We start from the raw sequence: 20,107 nt of genomic DNA, 5'->3' as shown, positions 1-20,107 counted from the left end.
TGATATTCGAAGATATGATTAAATACATGGACTTGAGCGTAAAGTATGTAAAACGAGGGGATGATTCTGTAATCTAGGTGAACAGCGCAAGATAGCAAACATGATACGCTTATCTTTCGTCTTTTTTTTTTCTTTCTTCATTAATTAAGTTCGGGTATATAGCGCAAAAACGTAGCCAGAGTTCATCTTCAGGGGAGAGAACGCTAAACTGAACCAAACGGCGTCGGTTAGTCCGACGGAGCAACCATGTCGTCGTCTCTTCTTCTCTCTGGTTCTATAGTACCTTCTTCGTTTATCGCTCCATCGAAGCTGTAATATCTCTTTCCCTTCGTCTTCCTTCATTTCGCCTTCTTTCTTAGGGATTTTGAATTTGCTCGTGACAATCAATTTGGGATTTTCTTTGCGTATTTGCCCTAGTCGTAGGCGGAACTCGGGTTTAACCCGTAAACTTATTTGGAATTTTAGGGTTTGCTTGTATGTTCAGGAATTGAGTCTTAAGAGCTTCTGTATCGTGTTGTTGTTTCTGATTGCAGTTCTCTCGTACGGAAGCCCAATAAGTCACTGTTACCATTTCGGAATGTTTCGAGAAGCTTCAAAAGCCTTAGGTGCGCCGTTGATTCTCCTTATGGAGGTATTATCTTCTTCTCGCTCAACTTGTAAAACCCATTCTCAATTTAGTCAGTTTCGATTAGGAAACAGACGTATTTATCCAAATTTTCATATCTTGTTGGAATAATTTGAATGAATATTTGGAGTATGTAAGGATTATTTAAGAACATTTTCTCTCAAAGAAGAAGCATAGGGAGATGGTGGCTAGTGTTTACCTTTGTTTTCATCATCTTTGTGAATGTGTCTCACTTTACTGTTCATATCACTGGCTCACATAAATAAGGCTCATTTTTTTCAGAGATGTATGGTAACAGTCTAGGTGATTAGAAACTGTTATCTATATATATACTCTTTCTCAACTTTGTCACATAATCGAATGAATTTATGTAGGCAACGTCCCAACGTTTCCCCGGACCAGAGTTTGGGACCCGTATAAACGTCTAGGAATTAGTCCATATGCTTCTGAGGAAGAAATCTGGGCGTCCCGTAACTTTCTATTAGAGCAGTATGCTGGACATGAGAGAAGCGAAGAATCTATAGAAGCCGCCTTTGAGAAGCTTCTAATGTCTAGTTTTATCAAAAGGAAGAAGACTAAGATCAATTTGAAAACAAGGTTGAAGAAGAAAGTTGAGGAATCTCCTCCGTGGCTCAAAACCCTTCTCGATTTTGTTGAAATGCCTCCTATGGACACTATTTTCAGAAGACTGTTCCTCTTTGCTTTCATGGGTGGTTGGAGTATCATGAACTCAGCAGAAGGCGGTCCTGCGTTTCAGGTTTTCCAATGACCTTACAAAATCTTTTAGAGAGAATCGAATATAGAATATGATCAGCTAATATACACTGGACATCTTAGCATAGGATTATCTAGTCGATCCATAGATAAAATCGACGAGTTTCTCTTCTTATTCTGTCCACATATATGGTTTCTGAAAATTTTGGTTGTAGGTGGCGGTATCATTGGCTGCTTGCATATATTTCCTGAATGAGAAGACAAAGAGCTTGGGGAGAGCTTGCTTAATCGGGTAAAATCTTGGTGCTATTGAATTATTTGAAACGAAAAACTTAAAGATCAACTTTTAATGATTGGTTTGGTGATTATATTATGATTGCAGAATTGGTGCTTTAACGGCCGGGTGGTTCTGTGGTTCGCTAATCATTCCCATGATCCCGACGTTTCTCATTCACCCGACATGGACGCTCGAGCTCTTAACATCACTGGTTGCTTATGCTTTTTTGTTTCTTTCTTGTACTTTCCTCAAATAAGTCCTCTGTTTTTTTCAGACACTTTTTTTTTGTTATTTTTCCCAAAGACTTGAACAGAATCTCTCGGCTTCGGAAAAAAAAAAATAGTGGAATTTGTCAATCGTCGGTAATGTGTATTGGTATTAGCCTATTAGGCATTCACAAGATCATATATTTTTGAAGGTAACTTTAAGGTTTCTCTCTTACTATTTTTTTCCATCAATGCATTCATATATCAATATAGCCAAACCGAAATGCAAACCAACATTCATGTTCAAGAAACATCAAACATGAAGTAAGTATTTCGATAATAAAAAATATTATAATAAATTAATAATAATGGAAGAAGTTTTTAGAAGAAGCGGCGCTTCCATGGAACCCGATTGTTGTTTCTGACACAGCAGCCACATGAGTAAAGAAGAACGACGAGAAGGATAAGAAGGAGGTTGAAGACGAGGAGAATCCTCCATCTTTTTCTTATCCCTTTGAATACTCCAATCTTGCACGACTCGCACGCATAACACAATTGGCTCTGCGTGTTACTCCACGTTTTACAGTCCCCTTTGATCGCTCCCGTCGACGTTGCCGGAACTGTCCACCACGTGGCATTCTTTGATTCGAAGCCACATTCTACGGGAGGTCGACAACATCCGAACTGAACACAAAAGAAAAAAAAAGGTCTCTTGTTATCCACCATGACAGATTTATATTTGTATAAAATAGAAAAACATTTTTTTAGATTTTTTATATCCATAGCCTGAAAAATACTTCAAGTCTCTTGACTTAATTCAGTATTGTTAAAATTCCACCAATTCCATTAACTAAAAGAGTTCGAATAATTAATGCGATGAAGAAGATCCATGGCATATACTATATAGACAAATTTTAACACATTTTTTTGGTCGGTAAAAGGCTGCAATGTATCATGATCAAAACATACCTTTACATACGAGAGATGTTTGGCGTCAAAGTCAACGTCACGTGGACCAAACCTACAAATACTAGAATCGGACATGCATCTTTTGATCCCTTCCCAATTCTTGCCTTGAAGGAAATGGTTCCCGATCCAGTTCTGGAGATCACCGGTCTTGGCATTACCTATTCCCTTGCCGGAAAACGCTTTTCCGGCGAAAGGATTGGTGACGAGGAAGATGAAGATGGAGAGGACGAGGAGGACAAGAATAGAGAGGAAGAGGAAGAAGAGGTAAAGCGTGATGATGACGTGGCTACTGTAGAGAGCGGCGATGAGGCCTAAGGAGGAGATGAAGAAGAGGAGAGTCGCTGTTACGATGAGAGGATTTTGAATGAAGCGTTGACACTGTGATGGCCCTTCAATGAAGACGTAGACAGAGAAGCATAATGTGGCGAGGCCGATCAATGCGAGTATTGCGTTCGTTGTTATTACGGCTGCGTTGCTTAGCCGGAGCATTGTTTAAGCGGCGGTTATTTTGGCCGGAGAAATAAGGGAAGAGAAAAGTGTGTTTGTGGAGAAAACGAATGTCTCGAGTGTGATATACATTAAATACGTGTCTATACGAGGAAGAAAAGGAATTATTGAACTTGTTTACCCAAAATGTGATAAAATGTGATTATTATTAAACTTGTAGCGACTTCTGATATATATAAAAAGATTGTTTGTTTCAACTTACGACACTTTAGCTATTATTAATTTAAGATATAGGTATGAAAATGTGTAAATATTCATGTAATAAAATAATCCGTAAATCAAACTTTGTATATTTCTAAAAACTAATTGAAAAGCAGAAAATCTTTGAATGACTCATTCTTGCGTAAAACAAAAAAATGAAATGTTTTTATCTATAAGTTTTTTTTTTTGCCTGCTGCTCATTAAGGATTTGAGTAATCAACATCTTAAAAATAAAAATACAGTAAATGTAAGAAATTCTAATAGAGACTCGAATAACTGCTAGCGGAGGACCGCACGTGTGAGTTGTAACGGACTCTAAAACGCCGTAAAAGTACCCAAAAACGGTTATTGTGACGTGTGAAAGGTTAGTTTATACTTTATAGTTTATGCCAAATAAAGGGATACGTGGCAAATGTTTAACCCTTAACCTTCGCAAAATTACGTGATAACCACATTGGCACTACCGCACTACGTTCGGACGTGGTTTCCCACTAACTAATTTGTTTATTTACGTGAGAGGCTTTGGACGGTGTTGAATTAAGCCCCTTGACTTTGCCTTCATTTACTGTTGACTCCATATGTCTAGATCCACGCACTTCTGTGGCACGTGTAACATGCTTCTTAATTCTTAAATTTTAACATTATTATTTATTTAGAAAATTGTAATGTTATTCCTTTTTTTTTTCAAAACAGTACATTTTGTATATCATATTTTATCAACTATGAGTTTATTCAAATATATACTTGTATATATCAATACAAACAGCTTATTTTCTGCATCACATACAAATTGTATTATACGGGTAATCATGCGAATCTGAATTGCTAAATCTGCCGGATATGTTGTAATGTTGTAATAAATAACCTAAGATGAAAACAAAGCAAATTAATTAAAAATAAAAAATAAAGATGAACACAGAACTTTGCCATAATTCTGACTTTCTAAAAGTAGAACAAAAATAGCTCTGATCTTTCCAAGTTGGTGACTTATGAGGAAATCTGAGGGAGTGGTACTGGTACATAGCCGTTAGTCTCTTTACCGCTAGCGCCGTTTAATTTCTCTGACGAGATTTCATCACCACAGGTTACTAATGTCTTGAGATCAGCATCCGTGATTCTCTGAACAAAAATGAAACCAATTAAGCGTGACATTTTATAATCAATTTGATTATTATATATTTTGTATTCTTCTATCATATAATAATGAAATATATCTAAGTTAAATCACAACGCATATATATGTGCACGAGAATATACAAAATAGGGCCCTTTTATCATTATAAACAAAATAGAAAATGGAAGAAAAAAACCTTTTTCGTCTTGGTTAAATCCCTGTACTGTGAGAAGATGTCGTTCAATTTTTCATCGTCGATTTCATATCCCAACTGAGAATGGTAAATAAAATAAACAAATTTAACCCAAAAGATGAATAGAATATTAATAGAAAATTGATCTCTTATTTGATAATACATGCATGTATGATCATTGTATAACGAAAAGAATAAAGAAATTACTAAATCACAAAGGTTACCTCTTTCAGCCGATCTTTCACCGCATGTCGTCCACTACATTTTTCCATATTTTTCAAATGAAGTTAATAATGGTTCAAGTTCGTACGTAATTTTAATTAAAACCAAGAAAATATCATTTAACGGACAAATTACCTAAGCTTTCCAAGAACAATTCCGGAATTTTGAGATTTGACAACCCCAATATCTTCTGGTGATAAGATCTCATATGTACTCCGGTTTTTCAATATTCCATCCTGCATAAATGTTTCAACAATAATCATCATATTAACCAAATCTAGCTCTTATTTAACTATCTTATATCATACTTAGATTATTTAAATATATGGAACCTGGTGAACACCGCTCTCATGAACAAAACAGTTGGCTCCAACTATAGGCTTATGTGGCTGAACATACAAGCCTGTATATTCTTGGACCTGCTCAAGAATTTACATCTATTATAGTCAATTATTATAAAGGCCAACCAAAAAAAAATCTAGCATGATCGTTTCTCCATATGTATACATAAAAAGTTACCATCTTGCTGGTAGCCATAATTTGGCGTGTGTCTATTCTTGTGTAAACGCCATCCATCACGTATGCTCCTCGACATTTCAAAGCCATCACGACCTACACATAACAAAGAAATACTCATTTTGATGATGAATTGATGATGAATTGATGATTATACATGTCTTACTATTAGGCCTACTTACTATTGGAGTTGGTTTTGTTGAACTAGTTTCCTTTAGCTGGTTCAACACTAAATTAGTTATACAGATTGGTTAAGATCGATTTACTCTTTCTCAGCTGTAAAAATGTTGTAAACCAACTAAAGGAAACTAATTCAACTAAACCAACTCCAATACTTACAAATAGTTTAAGGGGGCCTTGGTGATGATGATCATGATCTTACCTCTTCAAGTGGCGCATTTCCACTTCTTTCGCCTATTCCGTTGACCGTTACGTCAACTTGTCTTGCTCCCGCACATACACCCTATATAGATCATGTAAATTCATTGTTCTATTTGTATATTCAATAGATATTTGTAAATAAACGAAATAAAGGAGAGTTAAAAAAAAAAAAAAAGGTACCGCAATTGCGTTGGCAGTGGCAACACCAAGATCGTTGTGACAATGAACGCTGAAGACAACATCATCGATTCCAGGAGTGTTTGTTTTGAGGTACCTCACAAGCTCTCCGATTTCTTCCGGCATTTTGATCCCTACCGTGTCCGCAATGTTCATCGTGGTTGCACCCGCTTTTATCGCTTCTTCTAGAATCTTGCATAGAAAATCCTTGTCCGACCTGCTTAGTTTTAATCACACACTAGTAGTATAAGAATCTATATATGACATGATGAGAATATGGAGAGGTCATTAGTCACAATAATCCTTAACATTATCCAACAACAGCTAAAAAAACGCTATAGATTATCACATAACTGTTTGATAAATTTGTGTTTTTATTTACATGTATAATCTGAGATTGCTGTAAGACAAAGTATAAATCTTAGATATTTAATTTTTTTTTTTTTAAATATAGCCAAAGTCTACTTTATTCATTAAAGATATATCTGTAATTGACTAACATTAACATGAAAGTGACACCTTTTTTAGAGGACGTCAAAAAAAAATAAAAAGTAATAGAGATTCTCGTCAAACAAAAATACAAACGTAAAGTCAAACATGTCATTACTGACAAATATATTGTGTGACGTGACCAAACGGACGCAAGAAAAACAATCGAGGAGATATAGAAAGGTTTTGGGGTAAGATATGGACCTGCCGGCATCTTCGCAACCAATTTGGATGTCATTGAAGCCTAAGCTCCTAGCAAACCTAATACTACTAGCAGCCATCTCGATGACTTCTTCTTTAGTCTTTTTCAACTTATATTTGATGTGAATGTCACTAGTAGATATGAATATGAGTATCGAAGGCCTCTTCGCGTACTTCACCGCCTCCCAGACCGCCTCTATGTCTTTATGTTTGCATCGTGCGAGGGCGCAAATTACTGGGACGTAACCTGTTTCCTCATCCACCTAAGAAAAAAACAACAATACATCATTAAATATTAACATGGTACAATTTGCAACAAAATACTTCATTTTTTTTTTCTTTGGCTAACTAGAAATACTCCCATTTGTGTTTGATATGTATATAGTTTGAAACAAGGGTTATGTGCTTGTATTCTTTGCGTCAAAACTATGTTAATAGTTCTATAGATGTCCCCCAAACGACAAGGTTTTTTAACTTTGAACATTGAAAAAAAAAATGTATACTATAAGATGAAGGAAATAGGGAAACAACCTCGTTTCCTACGGTCTTGGCGATAGTTTTGACGGTTTCAAACTCTTCTTGAGAGGATCCTGGGAAACCAACTTCCATGATGTCTACTCGGAGTTTAGCGAGCTGCCGAGCAATCTCTAACTTCTGCGGTGGAGTAAGGGCTGCACCGGGAGCCTGTTCGCCGTCACGGAGCGTCGTGTCTAATATACGCACATAGTTCTTGTCGGGGAGTTTGTTCGGAATGTACTCCGGCCACCGGTCCACGACCGGTTTGGGGTCAATAGCACCAGCCCCAACCTTTTTGGACACAGAGGAGCAACATAAGGTGAACATGGACGGGTTTTTGTACGGACGGGTCAAGCGGGGAGAGGGCAAGGAAGATCCAAATGGTGAGACTGACTGTACGACCACATTGGAACCTATGGTGAGGATCATACCGGAATATGTCAGAAGGAGAGTGGTTTTTTATTTTTATTTTGATTTGGAGGATCTAGATTAGTGTGGTAATTATATAAGTTTAAGCTAAAAAACAAAAACGTAAGTTTAATCACAACAGATTTTAATTCATTTATAAGCACAAGCACAATGATATATAACTCGTTATTATAATAATTGTTCAAAAACAACTGGGAGTACAAAAGAAGATAGTTGTATTAAAATAATAATAATAATCGATATCTGAATTGTTAGTAATGATCAGTAAGAGATGACATACATACCACGTGGTGTGCATCTCCAGGTTGGTCACCTACCGTAGGTGATATAATCACATATGCTAATCTCTGTGACGAAGCGAGCTCTTGATTAATTAGAGTAAATTAACAAAGACTCAATTGGGATATTTGTAATAATTTGTCTTATATATATAGTAGCTACTAGCTAGGTCTTAATTAATTAATTAAACACAGACTTAATTGGGATATATGTAATTTGTCTTATTTTACATATAGTAGGTCTTAATTAATTAATTAAACACAGACTTAATTGAGATATTTGTAATTAGTTAAATATATACTCTATAGTAACCAGCCTCGTTGTCCACTACTCTGATCGGATAAGTTCCTCACCATCAAGAGCACGTGGTTATTTGCAACTCTGATTGGTTGACTTTACTTGCTTAATTCTGTTTTCTTGAAATTCATTATTTTTATTTAATACATGATGAGAAATGAAAAAGTGCAAGTAACTAAATAAGTTTTTTTTATATATATGTTACTATAGCTTTTAGCCTTTTATTGGTACAAAGACAATCGTTTAAATTGCTAACAGTCGTTTGGCGACAGCAATTGATGGTAGAAACGAAGATGTTGATTATAAACAATTGGTAATAATGATTTCAGCTTCAATTGGAGACAATTTAAAAAAAAAAAAAATTAGGGAGGAATGCTTTGTTTATCAATTTTTTTATCATTCATAAGCAAATTGTCCCCCAGCATTATACATACACTGTTCCTCTCCGAAATTAAAAAGGAACAATGTGGAACATAAACTAAAATTTGTCGTTTATCATTTAGGATTTACATATATGTTTATAATATTTTCGTATTTTTTAGATAACTAAAGAGAATATATTTTGGACGACAAAATTCATGTTAAATTAACGTCATGAATTTATTTTTTATTAATACTGGTATTTAAACAATTTAAGAGATATTTTAAAGTAAAATTCCTATAAAAAATTATAATAAAGTATTCAAACTATTACTAAAATTTTATTCAAATTTATTTTGTTAATTTTTCAAATTTATATATTTCATATACTATATATCAACCCACTGAAAAAATCACCGATCAGACTAACTAATTCCAATTGTCAAACACTTTTTATACTTTTTTATACATGGAAACACTTCATCGTAATGGTATTTTTATTCATTACAACAACAAATGTATATCAAATGGTACTTGATATTACATTGGTGCACAAACATTAAACTTGTTCACTCATTTAAACCACAGAGGAAATCTGAGGGACGGGTACATAGCCGCTAGTCTCTTTACCGTTGGCGCCGTTTAATATCTCTGACGAGATTTCATCACCACAAGTTACTAATGCCTTGAGATCAGCATCCGTGATTCTCTGGAACAAATTAACAAATTTTGAAACCATTCAAGTGTGAGATTTTATAATCAATTCGTATTTTTACATTCTTCTATCATATATCAAACACATGTGTGAACGAGAAGATGGACAATGGGAAAAAACCTTTTTCTGCTTTGTTAAATCCCTGAATCGTGAGAAGATGTCGTTCAATTTCTCATCATCGAGCTCATATCCCAACTGAGAATAAACACGTAAGTATATCGAATGCCAAATCATTCTCTAAAAAAGTGTAATCTGTTGGTATATATATATGATCAATGTTTTACTAGCGATTAAAGAAATTACGAAACTATAATGAAATACCTCTTTTAACCGATCTTTCACAGCATGGCGTCCACTGCATATTCCAATGTTGTTCAAATAAATAAATAAATATGACGATGTAAAAAAAGAAACAAATAAGACAAAATAAAATTGTGATCCGTAGTTTCAACTATCGAAAATCATCACTTAATGGAATAATTTACCTAAGCTTTCCAAGAACAATGCCGGAATTTTGAGATTTTACAACCCCAACATCTTCTGGTGATAAAATCTCATATGTACTCCGGTTTTTCAATATTCCATCCTGCAAAATGTTTGAACAATCATCATTAAATACAAATCATTCTCATATTTATTTTTGTATGTCATATTTAGATATAAATATATGGAACCTGGTGAACGCCGCTCTCATGAACAAAACAGTTGGCTCCAACTATAGGCTTATGTGGCTGAACATACAAGCCTGTATATTCTTGGACCTGCTCAAGAATTTACATCTATTAGTCAATTATTAAAAAACTAAAAAAAAAACTGAAAAACTAGCATGATCTTTTCGCTAATTTGTTTTACCATCTTGCTAGTAGCCATAATTTGGCGCGTGTCTATTCTTGTGTAAACACCATCCATCACATATGCTCCTCGACATTTCAATGCCATCACGACCTACATACCAAATAAATATCCATGTTGGTAATAACTACGATTATGTTATATATCATGATTTTTTTAGTTCTAAACTAATTGGCAGTAAAAAAAAAAACTAAAATATTAATTCATATCCTTTATAAAATATTTTATGTTCCTTTTTCATGTGGAATTCTTATCAGATATTACCTCTTCAAGCGGTGCATTTCCACTTCTTTCACCTATTCCATTGACCGTTACTTCTACTTGTCGTGCTCCCGCACATACACCCTATATATAGATTATGTATACTCAGTGTTCTGTATGTATTTTGAATAGATATAAGTAAACAAATGAAAAAAGGGAGAGTTCAAAAAAAAGTACGGCGATTGTATTGGCGGTAGCAACACCAAGGTCGTTGTGACAATGAACGCTGAAGAGAATATCATCAATCCCAGGAGTGTTTGCTTTGAGGTATCTCACAAGTTCTCCGTATTCTTCCGGCATGTTGATCCCTACCGTATCCGCCACGTTCACCGCGGTTGCACCCGCTTTGATCGCTTCTCCTAGAATCTTGCATAGAAACTCCTTCTCCGACCTGCTTAATTTTATATCATCAAACACTATAGAAATGTTCGAAAAAATGTCTAAAGGTCACAAAGTCCATAAGTTGGTTGAAAACATTACATTTAAAATTCTTTTTTCAGTCGTTCTTATATAAAATATTCTCGCCAATTATAAAACCCTATACGGGCGCAATCAAACAACCGAGATATATTAGGGTTTAAAGATTTGGACCTGCCGCCATCTTCGCAACCAAGTTGGACGTCAATGAAGCCTAAGCTCTTAGCAAACCTAATACTACTCGCGGCCATCTCGATGACTTCTTCTTTAGTCTTTTTCAACTTATATTTCATGTGTATGTCACTAGTAGATGTGAATATGAGTATCTTCGGCCTCTTCGCGTACTTCACAGCCTCCCAAGCCGCCTCGATGTCTCTTTCTTTGCTTCTTGCGATGGCACATATCACTGGAACGTAACCTGTTTCCTCATCCACCTTACCAAAACACAAGATAGTTGGTTACATCATTAACTATCTATATAGTCCATTAATGGTAAAACGTTTGGACAAATTCTCCATTTGTGTGTACGTATTCTTTCCACAATAACCATATTAATATTCGTTCTAATTTTATCGAATTTCCCAAAACTAAACAGAAAGGTTAACTATAAAACGAAGGAAATAGAGAAAAAACCTCGTTCCCCACGGTCTTGGCGATGGTCCTGACGGTTTCGAACTCTTCCTCAGAGGATCCTGGGAAACCAACTTCCATGACGTCTACTCGGAGTTTAGCGAGCTGTCGGGCAATCTCTAGCTTCTGCGGTGGAGTAAGGGCACCACCGGGAGCTTGTTCGCCGTCACGGAGCGTCGTGTCGAATACACGCACATAGTTCTTATCCGGAAGCTTATGCGGTATGTACTCCGGCCACCGTTCCACGACGGGTTTGAGGTCAATAGCACTAGTCGCCGGCTTTTCGGACACAGGGGAGCAACATGAGATAAACAAGGATGACTTGTTGTACGGACGAGTCAGGCGGAGAGAGGGCAAGGAAAATCCAAAAGGTAACACTGACCGGAGAACGACGGCGGATCCGGTGGTTGGGATCATTCCGGGAGATGTCAGAAGTGATGAAGCCATAACGATGGAGTACGTACGAGAGAAGAAGGACAGAAATGAGATAGTGAGGGAATTGTTTTGCGATGAGATGGAGAACATGTACAATAAAATATATGTATATTTATAGGTAGAAAATCTTTTTATGGAATTTTAAACTCTTTCATATATGATTAGAACTATTACTTTATTTAATGGAAAGATGGCTTAAACTTGCCAAGTTTTTGTTATCATTTTTGTTTTGTTAAATACATTTTTACTATCGTGAGTTTTTTGTTTTTTTTTTTGAAAAAGGCTAGTTGATATAGATGTTAAAGAAAAGGCTAATGTTATAAGGTGTTATAAATATAACGTTCTAGCGCTTGATAATCAGATTAAAAAATTTAACACTCTGTTGTAATTTGTAAAGGGATACGATGAGTACTCAAACTTGCAATTCGACTGTTTATTTTATGTTTAATATCTTCTCAAAATAATTATATCTTTTTTTATATAGTTTCATAACATTTATAACTAAATATACAACTCTATACATTTATATAAATTATAAAATATAAGTATAATTACAATAATTTTTAATCCATATATAAATACAAGGTCAATAATTAATTTTAACCCACTAACGAGAGCTCGAAAATCATCAACTCCCTTTTTCTCTTTAACAAAAAAAAATGTAATCATAATTTTGTAAAAAAAATTGGAGTACGAACGTGATGCTTTTATAAATGTAAATGATCCATATCTTAACTGTTAGAATTAGTAAAAGAGTACATACAAATCACGTGGTATGCACATCCAGGTAGGTGACATATCACATATGCTAAGCTCTGTGAAGATGGCAAGAAGCTCTTAGAGTTAATACAGACTTGGGATATTTGTAATTAGTCTAATAGAATGAGATTTTTCAGTAAACATTTTTATTAATCAGTTTATATTAATTAAAATTTAAAAGGGTTTAATAACCCATATCATGCATATATAGATGATTATTCTGTATTAGTCTAGCCACTTTTGTGTTCTAGCATTTTTGTTATGAGTTTTTCAATGAGTCTTTCATATTAAAATTATAATAAAATTAAAAAATAGAAGAGATAGAATGATAAGGATTTTTCGTTTGATAAATTTTGAGAATGAGACTCTTATAACACGTTTATTTCTATATAAATGGTTCATTTTACATTTTATAATTTATAATTTCTTAGCAGCACGTGTATGTTCGCACAGGTAGGTGAGTTGTGCATAATTTCAGTCGTATAAATTAGTGATATCAAGTGGGGTAGCATAAGGTGTTTTTTTTTTTGGTTGGACAAGGAGTTTTTTTATTTCACATGAGTACTTAAGATATTTACTTTTTGATTAATTAAATTAAATCATAACATACATGATAATCTAGTCGACCAGGCATATATGTACACGCGGTACAAGTCTGACAACAATATAAAAGTATAAAATCTTACTTAGATCTCACACTGACTAGGATAAAAAAAAACAGTTTACCAAATCACTGATTTGATTTTTTTTACATTATGAGAGTCACTTTTTAAAATAAAACAAAAAATTATTGTGCATAAATTTTGAATATAAATATTTGATGTTCAGTAGCCTTGTCTTTGACAATTTTCTTCAGGTTTACTGTCGGATGATCTTATGGAACTTAAACAAAAGAACAAAGAAAAACTGAGAAGTTCATCACAGCTTTTCATCTCACTTTTTGCCTGGCTGGAGTAACCCATGACATCTACAAAATTTTGGTAGACCAGTTATCTGTTGTTGTGGGTTGCGTCTCTGCCAAAGCATTCAAAATCTTCGTGATATGTTTATTTCCATCATTGTTATTAAAAAGACCATATAAATATACCCTATATGATTTTGATTAATATAATATAGATGTTACCAAAAACAATTTTAATGTTCATCACACTTTTCCAAACAAGCTAAACAAATAAATTTTTAGAATTTTTTAGAATTTTTATTTACTTTTTGCAACTAACACTTAGACATGGTTAGTTATTAAATTTAGACTTTCATAACAAATAAATAAATAAAAATACATAGTCACCGTTTGCTTCTTCTTGAAAAAGTAGTGTACCTCGAGATTTCTTCATCTTCAAATACGGCAACAAATGCATTTTTATCACTGTTAACAACAACTACTTCATCTTGGATTGCTTCAGCTACATTTTCATCAACCTTCTGTTCCTCTGAACAAATTAATTTTTAACTAATTCTTCTTATTCTTGTTCAACTGCTGCGTCCTGAAAATTTTCAGAATAAATTAAATTTTAACTCCTAAACTAGTCTTTGGTTCTTCATATTCTTGTTTGTTTTACCTCAGCATCTGATTCCTTATTTTCAACAACTACATCTTCATGTTCTTCATCTTGAAAGATGTTCCAAACAAATCAAGCATATAACCAAAGTAAAAGATCCAAACTCTATTATCGATTGCACCAAGACTTTTTAAAAAAACGAAGCTAATCTAAATCCTAATCTTAACCAGAAAAAGAATTAGAAGACAAATGCTAACCTCTTGTTCGTATGGATCAATATCGGACTCTACTCTTCTTCACCGCCTGTTCCGAGTTATCATCGCCAAAATTCTAAAACAAAAGTAACCTAATCTACATGATTTGTCTATATATGAAGAAATAGTTATGTCAGCGAGTTTCTTGTCTTCTCTATCCCTTTCTAACAGATGAGCGCACATGCATTAGTTTTCGACACTTTAGTAACTGAGTATATGCTTCATGTAGTGTTGTGTTGGCAGAATTCATGATCATTAGTACATAGTAACAATTGTGTCAATGTATTATCTTAATTTCCATTTTAGTTGCCAACTTGTTTCCTCATGGATGAATAGAGTAGTGCAAAGTAGTTACTTTATGGAACTTGGTTCTTTTAATCCAGGCGCGGTATTAATTACTTTCGACCGCCAAGATAGCCGTTATTATTTTTTAAAAAATTACTTTCACAGTTTATTTATACATTTTTTAACAACAAAAGAATATGGCTTTTTGAACAACTGTATTCTTTTTCCCAGTTCGAGCATTGGCGACAAGAAAGGGACTGAAATCTACTTGACCCGTTCTGCTCTCTCGTTCAAGGGAATTGGGAAATTCCTTGAATATATTTTTTTTTCTTTTTCGATAAACGTTAAAGGAACATGTATGCATTGACATCAATAACCAAAAACGTCTCTCTTGAATACATACAAAACTACTACCTGGAAAAAAATTTCATGCTACGACTACCGGCCCTACCATGATCTGTATAGTAAATACATGTATAATATGTTTTTTAATATCAGTCGGAGTAGTGATCACCAAAATTGAAGCCTCTTTGCGAAAGAGAGGCTCGTATTTCATGTAACAGAAAATAAAAAGTATATATGATAAGCATTCCAATTAATTATGCCTAGGAGGATGATGACCAGGGGCACTATAATCAGCCGTTAAACTCACCGTTTTGGTGAGTCTCGTCATGTTCTTTTCTTTCCTCACTGTTTCTTTGCTCTCTATCTCTAAACCATTCTTTTCATTTCCCTCAACGTTCACAGTTCCATGCTTCAACGTCTTTCGGTTTTCGCTTACATTATCAATAGCCTAATAATACATATATATATTTAATCAATATCGAATGGAACTTATATCTTAAAGCTCGATGTCTAATTTCTATTTCTTAGAAAAGAAAGTTATGGATTGAGAATCGTTTACTATACTACGTACCTTGTTGTCAATTGGAGTACTAGTGCTTGCTCCAAGACCACCATTATTTGCCGTCAGTGGAGCTATAGAGAAATTTATTTTGATGAGCGTAATTATAAACCTTAAATCAATTATACTTTCAAATAATCAAGGTACTCATATGACAAATGCCCATACATATATACCTTGTCTATTTAAGTTTGCGTTGGAGACTTTAGCATATAATTGCAAGATGAAAAATATTAGAAGATAGCAAAAAACCCTCATATTCATGGCCACCATTTCTTGTTCCTTTTTTTCTTTCCTTTGTATAGCTGTCCGCGTGTGTGTGTTTTTCTGTGGGTGAACAAGATAAAGAGGAGAATTATGTATATGAGGGAGAAGAGAGGGGAGACTATAAAGAGAGACAAAAAGTCCAAGAATAAGAAAAAGAGCTCAAGGTCAAAGCTAGTATTCCAATAACCTTTCCTATCTTTCTTTTACTTATAAAATTTACATGGTAGTTTACAAACAGTAATAAAGAAAACAAGGGGGCAAATGCGTTTAACCGATTTGAATGTTGTTTTTGCTTGGGGATTGTCTAAATAAAGATACAAAACAACGAAAGGTGCCAAGTCCAATGTTGTTCAAAGCTTTGGTTTTGGGAACTCATGTGTTTCATATTATATATATTGTCTTATTTGTTTATTTTAGTAATAAACACTGTTGAAATTTTATTTCCGTAATAGTAAATATAGATTTATTCTATAATTTATTAATATGCGCAAATAGTATAATTTCTTTTACACACCCACAAATTTGTGTTTTGTTACGAGTTTCGGACTGACCATGTACAGAAATGTCGACCAACTTAATAATAAAACATGAAAACCCATATGATTAAAAATTTGTACATAGGTAGTTAACCTATGATTAGGTTTAATTTTTTTGTACGTATATATATATACTTCTAAATGACAGATTGTAAAGTTAGTACAATAGATATACTACATTTATATATTATATCTTATGTGATTATATGACACATATGCATACACAAAACACAATCGTATCTAATGAAAATAACCGTAGTAGCCTAGAAAGTGGTGTTGCAACGTGATTAGTCAAAGACTCCAAGCAGTTTTCAACTTCCAAGTAGACCGGATTGGTTTTTGTACCAAACCGAAAACATCAGAGAGGTTTTGGTTTGGATTATTTATCGTAAACCAGATTTAAGCGCTGAATGTTTTAAACGAGAGTATTGGTAGAATAGGTTTAGATCGTAAAACATATATATATATATATATATCTGGAAATTGGAATGCATACCTTTCTTTCATTATTATTCAATAATAATATGGAATTTTTTGTATGAGTGACAGTAGTACCGGAAAAGAGGATTAAACCAACACCGGCCAACTAATGTGGAAAACCGACCGTAAGCTCTTGGTTTTTACGCTGTCGTTTGGGGATACTAAAAACCTCATGTGCCTGTGAAAAAATGAGCCTTTTTTTTATAACATCCAAATGAGACTTTTTATTTATTTATATATAGAAATTCAAATTTGGGCTTTACTTTCCAAAGACATCTCCACGTGATGCTTCTCGTACTTTAAAATTTATGTATTCTGAAAACATTTTTTAAATTTTTAATATATAAATTATTATACTAACACTAGAAAAAATGATATAGCTACATAGGAAAAATGACATAGCTATTTTAAAAATAATATGAAACTAAAAAAATAGACATCACCCACTTTTTTCCTCTATTACCAAATCAATCTCTTGGCTTAGCACCTATTCCGCTATGAAAATACTTTGGTCGTCCGCCAAGACCATCCGTTGCTATATTATTGTTAAACCTTTTCTGAAAAGATAAATAATCACTATTTAATGTTTCAAAAAATAAAATTACTTTCTGATTTCGACGAAATTTTAAGCATCTAGATATTTCTGTTTAGAATAAATCGGAAAACGTTTCACGTGAAGTCGTGAAGTACCGCCACACGTTCGATGAGATATAGTTTTGTTTTCCTCTCTATTTGACTCATGCGAGTCCTGTGTCGTCCAATAATTGCCATTATTTGTAACTTTTACAAGGCCAACTTTACATATAAGAACATAACATGCAATTTTTCAGTAGATCATAATGTTTTGTTTAGAACATTCTGTGTTCTGTCATTTGATCATCTGGAGATTCTTTTGCTATAAATCAAACGAGTGTAATATGTATTGAAGATTGTACCTAAACATGAGGTGGATAAAAGCTTCAATGGGTTCAGGTTGGTTCAGACGAAACTTGCAGAAAAGAGGCTCATTGTCCGTTTCTGGAAACAAGACATTGCCTCTCCGTAACGCTAATTACATTTTGATAAACACTTTTTCAAAGCTGTTAAGCATCATTATCTCATTTTAATGTGTTTGGTTTCTGCTTTAGTTAGCCTTGAAAGTCTAGTTTATTCCTTAATCTCGGTCGGAATCAATGCATTAAATAATGTCTTTTGACTTTATAGTAGTTTGTGTTTACTATCGGCATTCTTTTCTTCTTATATGATTCGCAGTTTTACATCGAATTACAAAGATGGAAAGAAGATAATAACTTTACAGAATTCGCATTATCTTTGTTTAAGTAGGTAGACCACTTTGATTAGTTTACGCTAATGGTACATCAATATGAGTCGTTTCGCAATTTCTTTTTCTATACTTTTAAAGAAATTGTACTAGTCCTAGGATTTTCTAAATTGACGAATAGGTGTGGGAAAAAAAATGGTAAATATTGTGAGTGAAAATAGCTAAATACGTGCAAGTTAGCATCAACCGATTCCATTTCACCGTGAAAGTCCTAATGGTAAAATACTGATTACACAAAGATTGTTGGATCCGCATATGATGAAAACATTTTAAAAAGTTTCTTGGATCTCAAATATTTGTCAAAAAAAAAGGGAAACAAAACATATGAAATGAATTGAAACAAGAAACAAAGAGGACAACAATTCGAAAAAACTAAAAGGTATAAATGTACATATACACGTTTGGGAAGAGTCAAACCCAGGTAAATCTTTAACCAAACATGTTTTTACATATTCACAAACCACTTGGACTAACTTCAACTCTGAAAAATTGGCCCAAAAAAAATATTTAATTCTCCGGCCCTAAGGCACGAAACTAGTAGATACAGCTTTTTTTTATTTTGAATGATCAAAATGACTTTTTTCCTATAGATTATTTCCCATCATTATGTTTATCTGTTTGGAAATTTTTTAAACATGATAAAGAATATGATCGCATGGGTGATTAAACGACTCATCTCAAAACGTACCAAAGGCATTAACTATTTCACAAATGACATTTTTAGAAGAAAAAAAAACCGTGAACGCGTCATCATTCGAAAACTACGCCTCTTTATTTATGGTAAGAATATGGTAACCCCATGGCAATTGGCAAATAAAGATAAACGGACATGAAAAAAGAAATGTATATTAAGAAACAAGAACCCATAAAAGATACTAAACCTTGACAAATGTGCTAAAAAAAGAGATTTTGTCAAAAAGCATCACTAGAGGGTTGTTAGTGGAGAGTTTCAAACGTTAAAGACAAACCCCCAAAAATGTAAACACAGTTGTCTTCATGCAAGTAAATTTGTGTGTCATTAAATAGCATCCGACATCTTAAGTTTAAGCCTACACAAATCTTATTTATCATCTTTCTCTTTTTTTTTTTTTTTTTTTGCTAAGCAATATCTCTTCTTTCTCTAACTCTCTCTCGCTCTCTCTTTTTCCTGCATCAGAGAGAAACAATTTTGATGATCAGACGTCAAAAACCTTACATGGAGCCTCCCAGTGTCCATCGCTCTCATTGTTTCGACATTCTTGAAGGAATGCCGCCACAAGACGATCATTTCAACTCTGCATTCCTACCAAACACTGACTTCCACGTCCAGTTGCAGTCCGTATCACCAAACTTGTCGTCCCGCAGCAACAACAATCGCTCTCACTTAGACCCAAATGGAGAAAACATTTACCATAACGAGGGTCTCGATCCAGATGATAGAAGGGCAAGAAGAATGGTCTCTAACCGAGAATCTGCAAGGAGGTCACGTATGCGCAAGAAGAGGCAGATCGAAGAGCTGCAGCAACAAGTGGAACAGCTCATGATGTTGAATCATCACTTGTCTGAGAAAGTCATCAATTTGTTGGAAAGCAACCACCAGGTCATGCAAGAGAACTCACAGCTGAAGGAGAAAGTCTCATACTTTCAATTACTAATGGCAGAAATGCTAATACCCATGAGAAATGGAGATGGCAGCATCAATGTGAATCATCTCAGAGGTGAAACATCGAACCGGACCAGCGATTTCTTTGGTAAGTAAAAAAAAAAGTTATACGTTCCAGTCTTCAAGTTCTTGGTGTGCTAAGCCAGTAGTACTATGATTGAGACATAAATGTAATGT

At 34.1% G+C, this 20,107-nt stretch overlaps 6 protein-coding genes across 6 annotated transcripts; 2 read left to right on the top strand and 4 right to left on the bottom strand.

Annotated features, from left to right (window-relative positions):
* Positions 1–46: 46 nt before the first annotated feature.
* On the top strand, positions 47–2,044 carry LOC18012812 (protein CHAPERONE-LIKE PROTEIN OF POR1, chloroplastic). Its single transcript, XM_006394507.2, has 5 exons — positions 47–311; positions 534–631; positions 1,000–1,382; positions 1,555–1,631; positions 1,722–2,044. Exons 1-5 carry the CDS (start codon positions 247–249, stop codon positions 1,870–1,872), a joined length of 774 nt encoding a protein of 257 aa, XP_006394569.1. The 5' UTR covers positions 47–246; the 3' UTR covers positions 1,873–2,044.
* A 159-nt stretch (positions 2,045–2,203) lies between these two features.
* LOC18012804 (tetraspanin-12) lies at positions 2,204–3,280 on the bottom strand. Its single transcript, XM_006394506.2, has 2 exons — positions 2,792–3,280; positions 2,204–2,506 (listed from the first exon to the last, which is right to left on the bottom strand). Exons 1-2 carry the CDS (start codon positions 3,278–3,280, stop codon positions 2,204–2,206), a joined length of 792 nt encoding a protein of 263 aa, XP_006394568.1.
* Positions 3,281–4,321: 1,041 nt separating this feature from the next.
* Positions 4,322–7,804, bottom strand: LOC18012727 (methylthioalkylmalate synthase 1, chloroplastic). The gene is made up of 10 exons (XM_006394505.2): positions 7,324–7,804; positions 6,796–7,055; positions 6,106–6,319; positions 5,927–6,007; positions 5,548–5,640; positions 5,361–5,447; positions 5,164–5,264; positions 5,031–5,064; positions 4,810–4,884; positions 4,322–4,618 (listed from the first exon to the last, which is right to left on the bottom strand). The coding sequence occupies exons 1-10, from the start codon at positions 7,735–7,737 to the stop codon at positions 4,487–4,489; spliced, it is 1,491 nt and encodes a 496-aa protein (XP_006394567.1). The 5' UTR covers positions 7,738–7,804; the 3' UTR covers positions 4,322–4,486.
* A 1,274-nt stretch (positions 7,805–9,078) lies between these two features.
* Positions 9,079–12,072, bottom strand: LOC18012726 (methylthioalkylmalate synthase 2, chloroplastic). Its single transcript, XM_006394504.2, has 10 exons — positions 11,552–12,072; positions 11,093–11,352; positions 10,679–10,892; positions 10,505–10,585; positions 10,241–10,333; positions 10,063–10,149; positions 9,874–9,974; positions 9,710–9,743; positions 9,509–9,583; positions 9,079–9,382 (listed from the first exon to the last, which is right to left on the bottom strand). The coding sequence occupies exons 1-10, from the start codon at positions 11,993–11,995 to the stop codon at positions 9,251–9,253; spliced, it is 1,521 nt and encodes a 506-aa protein (XP_006394566.2). The 5' UTR covers positions 11,996–12,072; the 3' UTR covers positions 9,079–9,250.
* Positions 12,073–15,375: 3,303 nt separating this feature from the next.
* Positions 15,376–15,957, bottom strand: LOC18013236 (root meristem growth factor 1). The gene is made up of 3 exons (XM_024151048.1): positions 15,861–15,957; positions 15,697–15,758; positions 15,376–15,573 (listed from the first exon to the last, which is right to left on the bottom strand). The coding sequence occupies exons 1-3, from the start codon at positions 15,955–15,957 to the stop codon at positions 15,376–15,378; spliced, it is 357 nt and encodes a 118-aa protein (XP_024006816.1).
* Positions 15,958–19,394: 3,437 nt separating this feature from the next.
* On the top strand, positions 19,395–20,046 carry LOC18013235 (basic leucine zipper 43). Its single transcript, XM_024151606.1, has one exon. It carries the CDS (start codon positions 19,460–19,462, stop codon positions 20,024–20,026), a length of 567 nt encoding a protein of 188 aa, XP_024007374.1. The 5' UTR covers positions 19,395–19,459; the 3' UTR covers positions 20,027–20,046.
* Positions 20,047–20,107: the final 61 nt, after the last annotated feature.

This window comes from Eutrema salsugineum, unplaced genomic scaffold, assembly GCF_000478725.1.
Source record: "Eutrema salsugineum unplaced genomic scaffold, Eutsalg1_0 scaffold_6, whole genome shotgun sequence".
Taxonomy (NCBI): Eukaryota; Viridiplantae; Streptophyta; class Magnoliopsida; order Brassicales; family Brassicaceae; genus Eutrema; species Eutrema salsugineum.
Note: the sequence above shows the minus strand (reverse complement) of the source record. Positions and strands in the feature narration are given on the sequence as shown.